The 7980-nt window shown below is 30.6% G+C and overlaps 2 protein-coding genes across 2 annotated transcripts in view; both read right to left on the minus strand.

Annotated features, from left to right (window-relative positions):
- Positions 1-5153: 5153 nt before the first annotated feature.
- LOC119688735 (proteasome subunit beta type-3-like) lies at positions 5154-5771 on the minus strand. Its single transcript, XM_038103404.1, has one exon. The coding sequence runs from the start codon at positions 5769-5771 to the stop codon at positions 5154-5156; it is 618 nt and encodes a 205-aa protein (XP_037959332.1).
- Positions 5772-5982: 211 nt separating this feature from the next.
- LOC119688736 (myb-like protein P) overlaps positions 5983-7980 on the minus strand; it is a 9065-nt gene continuing 7067 nt past the window's right edge. The window contains exon 7 of the mRNA XM_038103405.1: positions 5983-5986. Within this exon, the coding sequence (XP_037959333.1) occupies positions 5983-5986 (4 nt within the window). The remainder of the gene's footprint in view (positions 5987-7980) is intronic.

The raw sequence follows: 7980 nt of genomic DNA on the forward strand, positions 1-7980 counted from the left end.
TGCCACCATTTTTCCAGAATTTACTGTTATTATTTTTCTATTGTTTTTCACATTGATGATTATTCCTACGGGCACATCATTGGCGCCAGTAGCTGACATCAGCTTCCGAAAAATGTAGACTTTTTCAGTTTTACGTTTACGTTTACTGGATTTATAAATTTGTCGCATTTCACATTTTGTTTTTTCCCCCCATTAAAGGCTCAATATATTTTGCTATGCTGCTTCGTTTTTATTGAATTGAAATTTTTGGCTTACGTCATTGTTGAAAAAGTATCTACAGCATCACGTTTCATTCATACATACCATACCAGCATTGTATTGCTGGTACAGTTGTATCTACAGATACAGAGAGACGCTTCGAGTAGAGAGGCAGAGTACAGGCACTGTTGTGCATTGCCACAACAGTGTTTTTGTTATGCCCCAGATTTTTGTGGAGCAACGGTAGTGAATGTATCTACAAACGTGTATTACATAGAGTACCAAAGCTTCAAACAATACAATTCTTAAGTATTAATGTTTATGAGAGATGTATGTGTATGATTCTTATTTGTTTTTCACATGTATCCACTGTTAGCATATCTGCGGCATTTAAGGCATTAACCGAAATTCTGTATACTTTCACTTTTGTTTGTGTTTTGCATTGAAATATGCAAAATACGTGTTGGCATTTGTTTTCCATTTTTGTGTTTAAATTTTAATTTCCATTTTATTGAATGCATTTATCCATTTTCTACTCTAAACTTTTTATTTAGTTTTGCACAAAAGAACAATTAAATTTCTGTGTGCAGTGAAATAACTTTCAATTTTATTTCATTTTTTGTCTAGAAGTTGGTAATAAAAATTTTTGCACGCTTGTGTGCTTAACATTTATTGTATTTTAATAGAACAATTGTTTTTCCATCTGAGTTAGGAAAATTCTCAAAAAGTTTTCTAAAAATATGTTTTCCTTTCAATAGCTGGATTTTAGACATAGGCCCCCTCTCTAAGTACTCTGAAATTTTTATTAAATGCTTCTTTATATTACAAATTTTTTTTAAAAAATAAACATTTTTGAAGTTTATAGATGTTTATAACTGGTAAACGTCTCTTTTTTAAGAATGATTTTCTTTTCTAAGAAAGATGTTGGGATAATTAAAGATGTTGGTATGTTCTAACTACAGTAGCGATTATCGTTATAATCTCCCTGAGTGTGAAATATGGATTGAGGATCCAAAAACTACTTAATCTGAGAATTTGTATCTGAAACCATTGAGTATAAACTTTTGTTGTTACTGTTTTCTTTACTTAAAACATTTCTGATGGCGAACGATTGATCAAGAATATAGCAACCAGTTCATTTGTAGAATCTGATGCCTTGATGTTCTGTTGTTAGTATAACCTTTGATGTTATAACCAGTGTAAGTATAATTCATGTTGTTATAATACTATTATTGAGAAGAGTTACATTTTACCGGAATGTTGAGTGATATTTGGTTGTTATAGATATGTAAACATTGTATTATGTTTTTTAACATATAATATCTATGATAATAATATAATTTTACCCTATTAATCAAAATTTATTTTGAATTATTTTATCAACTGTTATCGCTACACTTATGGGGTAAGGTATCCTTCTGCAGTAGAACAGAGTTGGACTGCGTTATCACCTTAACAAAATGGGTCTGTCTGAAGTGATAGATTGTCACCTCTGCAGACGAGACTTCCAGTCATATTCTCTCTGACTGCCCAGCCTTGATTTGGGCCAAGAGGAGGTCGAGAACTACTTTCTCCTTCTGACATTAGGAGGTCCTCAACTGATGACATTCTGGCTTTCATTTGGAAGGCGGAATGTCTTCTGCTCAGGATTTCTTGCAGCACAAAATATCAACCATGTTCGTTGTGGTCCGCTCCGTTGGTAGCTGGTACCCTGTTGATTCCTTTATATATTGCGAACAACTTCGAATAAAGTTTCGTATGTCTGTTCGCATGCGAAATTCTGAGGTTCCAAGCGGTTAGTAAACTAGTACTCTGTTTTTAGCGTCCACAATGTAATTATAAAAATAATTTTATTATAAAATGTTATCGTTTGAGTGGTATTATTAGTTCTTTTTGCATTGTGCATATATGTTTTTTCGTTTGATAATTAAGCTACCACTCCACGTATTTGAACCAACATAGTACTATGTTTAAAATTGAAACTCTTTAATGTACTGGATAAGTACTGAATTTGAGTTTTTTTAATTTTTTTAGATGTATTTTAATATTTGCCAAATTTAAAATAAATCTAAATATTTTTGTTATTTGCTTTGAATGTACATAAAACAAAAATCTTTAGAAGTTTTGAATCTGGTGATTATTTTAAAAATACTGAAAGCTAATTTTCAATTGATTTAATTATTTTTATTTCATAAAACAGTGGCACAAATAAATTTTTTATTTTATTTTAGTTGGAAATATTTCTTTAAAACTTACTCGAAAAGATCACTTTTTTTTTTGAAAAGTACTCTGTGAAGATCACAGTAGGTTAATTTAATTATAAAATAAAAATTTAATTATTTTTTTTTTGACCAAAAATCCATTTTATAATTGTTAAACTTAATTTTATGTGGAGTTGTGGTCTACGATCAGTTCAAAAATTTTTTAAGAAATGAAAAAAAAAATGATAAGAAAACCAAATTAATATTCTACGCTTGATAAATTTAATTTTGAATAAATTTTTTTTTGTTACCAAAAAAATATTTTTGCATATACTGAACTTGACAGTTTCAAAAAAAAAAAATAATTATAAAATTTCGCATGTTAATAATAATAAAACAATTATAAAAATCAGTGAATTGTGAAATATTTTCAGTTATTCATAGTTAAATTTTTTTATCATTAATTTGTTATTTCCACATTTACACTGTAATTTAATGCAATTTATAAAAGTACAAGTTCAGAAAGTTTTTTTAATAAATCTATCTGTTTGTTTGTTATACTCGTATGCAATTTTAAAATTAGCAAAATGCATTCAAATAAATTTTTATACTGTTTTTTTTTTGTTTTCTATATAAGAAAAAATGACTATCGTATGATATTTGAATTTGCATAACAAAACGAATAAAAATTTTAATAAAATTTATAAGCAAATACAATTTATGAGCAAATAAAATTTATAAAATTTTTGCTAAAGGTAATAATAAGTTATTACTACATATACGTTAAGGAATTCAAGGTAATAAGTATAAAAGAGATATTTTTATATATTTATTTAGGGGTTATATTGTAGGTATATAGAAGGAAAAAATAATATCACTAATCAATTTTGGTCTCGGCTGGCAAAGTCCAAACAGTCAGAATGCACTGCATAGAATTCATACTCAAGATATTTTACTTAATAAAGTACAAAATATCCCATAAAGGAACGACTATCATATATCAAAAATATTCAGATACTGTATACCGAAAAGAGTGCAAATATAACTCTACTTACATCAATATTAAAATCACACACTCCAAATGAAAGAAAACAAGTTTGGGTTTCAAATTTACTCAGACATAAAGGGTGACATACATAATACCAGATTCTGCAATTATTTTAAATGGCTGTGGATGCGCTAAAAATGTTATGAACGTATTATTAAAAAGATATATAATAAAAACTGATACAAGATTATTCAACGCCTCGCATTTCTATATACCTTTATACATCGTGTTTTTCGCCTGGATATTAGGACATTGTGACTGTGACTACCAATATAAACACTTGTAGATGACTATCACTCATTATTGCAGTCATGCACAATATTAGTTATTTTTTAGATGCTCACATATCAATCAATCTATCTCTATATAACTATGAGATACGATTTTTGACTAATGAGAGGAGGAATTTCTAAGAGGAAAGTTTACCAAGCTTTCACCTACTGTGGAAAACCGGTAATAAGATTCTGTAAGACCACAAATAATTATCTAAAATTGAATCTTCTTGATATGATATGAATCTTGACGAAATTCTCAAACAAAATTTCTTAATGTAATGAAAGTAGCTCTTGAATTAGAAATGCACGTACTACAGTAACCCATATTACTTAATAAAAACTAAATCACTAGTAGAACAGTTATTTTCTCTTTACGTACCCATAAATGGTCTACTTTAAGTTTGATATAATAATAATAATAAAAGGTATTCGTGAAAATTGCCCAACAGCCGGTACTGCGGCCAGAAGAGACCTATTGTACCAGTTTCACTATTGATTAAACAAAGCCCCTTAAAGCTTTGTGAATAAAGTCTAGAACTAAATCTAGAGAAGAGTTCTTAATCTGTTCTGGTGACAGAAATTCCTTATGAAACAGGTTTCTTCTGTGCGTTGTTAAAGCTGGACAGTCACAAAGAATGTGCTTGGTTGTTTCCTCATCTTCGAGGCATAATCTGCATTCCGAGTTAGCAGATAATTGTAGTTTATGAAGGTGATATTTCAGACCATAATGACCTGTAATGAAACCCGTTATCATCCTTAAATTACATTTTGAGAATTTAAGAATGTTTTTGTAGGAGTAAGGTGATATCAGTGCTTTGCTTTGTCTGAGTCCTGGAAAGTTTACCCAGTACTCTAGCCGCATATGATTTTCCATTTCCTTGATAATCTGTTTTGTACTAGCCCAGTTTATTCCACAAAAGGGTTGAGGGCCTATAAAAGCAGTTTTTGATGCAGTTCTGGCAAGCTCATCAGCTTCTTCATTTCCCAAAACTCCTCTGTGGCCCGGAACCCAGTAAAGGTTTACCTTATTCCGAGCTGTAAGTGATTGCAGAAGATCATAACACTCAAGGACCTGTTTTGATTTGAAAGTCCAAGAAGAAAGAGCTTTAAGAGCAGCCTGGCTCTTAAAATTTTTTGCCAAAACGATGGAGTTCTGTTGTATAGTCTCCATCGCATTGAGGAATTTTATGTGCTCCAAATATTTTTAATATTGTTGTATGACCATAGTCAAGACAACTCTTGTTCATGTGGAGTTTTAGTCGAAGCGCACTAAGCGCAGCCGTAGATTGAATGTGTATGTGCAGAGGTGTCAATCCAAGTATAGTTTGATATACATATTTACTATTAAAATTCTAGATTATATATTTATATTATATATTTCAAATATCTGAAGAAAGTTTTCATTGGAATTAATAAGTTATTATAAATATACTAATCAGAACCTTTCGTAATAACCTTGGTAGTGAGTTGATGTTTCTCCAACACATGTACAGTAGCATCGTTGCTACTATTAGTATCACGCAGTAAGCTGTTCAATATTGTTTGCGAGATAACCTCAAATAATTGGTCTGGTTCAAGATTTGGTTTCCACAACATTTCAGATAATGAATATGCCTGACAGTTGGGACTTCCACATATAATGTAATCCGGTGGATAGCTTAGACAACCAAGTAAATCCATACCACATATAAGAGGTTCACCTGTGATTGAATTAAGTCCGGCTATGATAGTCTCAACATAAAAGGGTTCAAAACGATATTCATATAAGAAATTTGATGTAAGATTGGCAAAACCTTCAACTGTCATTTTTCGTATTTGATCGCATTCAAAAGACTTCTTACGATTAAGAACAGTATTACGAACTCTCAAAATATCTGCTTGCAGTCCAATCAATCCCATAAATAGTTTTTGATCAACGCGAAATATTTTTTCAAAATGTACCGGCATCACATGGTCAGATGTACCCAAATGATGATCCGTAGCTATGGCTACGCAATCCTTGCCGTACATGGCAACTACACAGCCGCTAGCATAGTCTAGTAACGCCATTATTTTGATATTTTATCACTTAAAAGTAAAATTTTTTTTTATAAGTTTTGAATTCTTAAAAATTTTATTAATTTAAATATACAGTCTTTGTTAACTTTGATAAAAATGAAGTAATTAACTTCAATGCTGTATTGAATATATGTATTTTTTTAATTAATTACAAGTGGAACATGAAGTTAATTAGGGCATGTTCAGCTCTTGGCTTTTAACCCTAACTAATTGAGAAATGTTATAATAAAGTATTTGTGAATTAAAATGAACAAAGGCAAACTATGGGAAATAGAACTCCATGGTAAAATTTCACAGACCAACTTGTTTCGCAACAAGTTGAGTTAAGTATAACCTAACTAAGAATAGACTAATGTGACATATTATGTTAGTAAATTTTGGTTAGGGAAATTAAATCCAACTTATTTCAGAACAGAAATTATAGAACAGAACAGATGAATAATATTTTTTTTTGCAGTTAACTGGTCTGTAGAACCAAGTCCATCAGAAGTATATTACACACAGTTCTAAATTGGGTAAGAGCTGTACCTGCAAACCTTTATCTTATTTTCCTCAGTTATAAAAATCTGAATCCTGTTGTAACATAATTGCTGTGAAATTACTGTTCCCAATAGAAAGTTGTCTTAGGCAACTATGAAACCTCTCTTACTTGCTTCCTGCTGTCTTTCTCTCCTCGTGGAGCATAGGGCCGCTTTCTCAGATAACGCGACTAGGGAGGGACATTTTTTAAATATATGAATTATATGGCATTTTTATTTCGGGTATAAAATTAGCTTATGATTTCAAACATAAGTTACCTACAATTGGGATAGATAATCGAAAAATGCGTTTATATTAATACTAGTAGATGACCCGGCGAACTCTGTTCCGCCTTAAAGGCAATAAATAAGCAGTTTTTTTTTAATTGGAAAAAATACAAAAAAAAAAAAATACCTACATTAATCATTCATAATTTATTTGTGTATTTTAGTACACATCGCAAATTATCTATTTGTTGACCTCTGTTGTTCGCTCGACCTTCAGTCCTTAAATTTGCAGTATTTCGTATTCTTCTTGCATTACGGCTTTGTCGGGAAAGATTCGATCGTCTTGGTCGCGGCATTATTAAAAAACTAAAAACTCAAATTTTCAACCATACCATACATTATAATTGTTAATTATTTATTTTGTTGAGTTTGCAACAACCAGGTAGTTTTATTGATTAAAAACGATATTTATTGCAACACAAACTTATATTGATCTAATACAACTTTTAAAAACACATTAACTAAGTTATATTTCTATCTGTTAAATTTTAATAAAATATTTTAATAAAGTATTAGTATTGCTGTTAAGCTTAGATTACTTGTATAGGGACAAAGAAGCTTTATTAAATTTTAGAGGAATTTTTAGAATAACATAGCATAGCTTCTTTGTAAAAGCACCAGAATGGTCGCTTTACATATAGTAAGTAAAAAATATGCATTACAAAATGTCTCTACAAAAAGAGTAGCTTTGAAAAGAAATAAAGAATTAGCAAACCCAAAAAGTTAAACTTTCAATTCGTTGAACTTGTGTTTCCAAAATAAAGCTGTAGTTTTTAAGCTCGTTCTAATTTAAAGCACGGCAAGTGCTTTGGTTGTTGTCACTAATTAAATAAAAATAAGTGACAATAAAACCTGGAACTTGAGCATTGAAAGTTTGTGCAGCCTTGACTTCTTGTGGATAACACGATTAGTCATCGCTTCTAATTTGACAGGCACGAGTTCTAAGCCTGGCATTTGCAGTCTAAACAAATTATATACGGACTATAAACTAATTAAATAAAAATTCGATTAGTCCAAAGACCACTGATGAAGAGTACTTGGCAATACTCGAAACAGCGTTGTATGGTCAGCCGAACTTCAATAAAATTAAAAATAAATTTTTGTGTTTGTACTTTATTTCTTTCTTTGCTATTCGAAAATTCCGATAAAATATTTTCTATCAAAAATTTGATAATTTCAAAACCTACTTTGTCGTGAACGGGATAAACAGGTATCCTATGTCCTTCTCCTGGCCTTAAACTACCTCCCTGCCAATTTTCAGCTAAATCGGTTCAGCCTATATCCTTCTCCTGGCCTTAAACTACCTCCCTGCCAATTTTCAGCTAAATCGGTTCAGCCGTTCTTGAGTTATAAGTGGTGTAACAAAAACACATCTTTCTTTTATATATATAGAT

The sequence above is a fragment of the Teleopsis dalmanni genome, chromosome X (assembly GCF_002237135.1).
Source record: "Teleopsis dalmanni isolate 2A chromosome X, ASM223713v2, whole genome shotgun sequence".
Classification (NCBI taxonomy): domain Eukaryota; kingdom Metazoa; phylum Arthropoda; class Insecta; order Diptera; family Diopsidae; genus Teleopsis; species Teleopsis dalmanni.

Excerpts from the sequence above, each read along its gene's own strand:
- LOC119688735 (XM_038103404.1), bottom strand. The coding sequence starts at position 5,771 with ATGGCGTTACTAGACTATGCTAGCGGCTGTGTAGTTGCCATGTACGGC.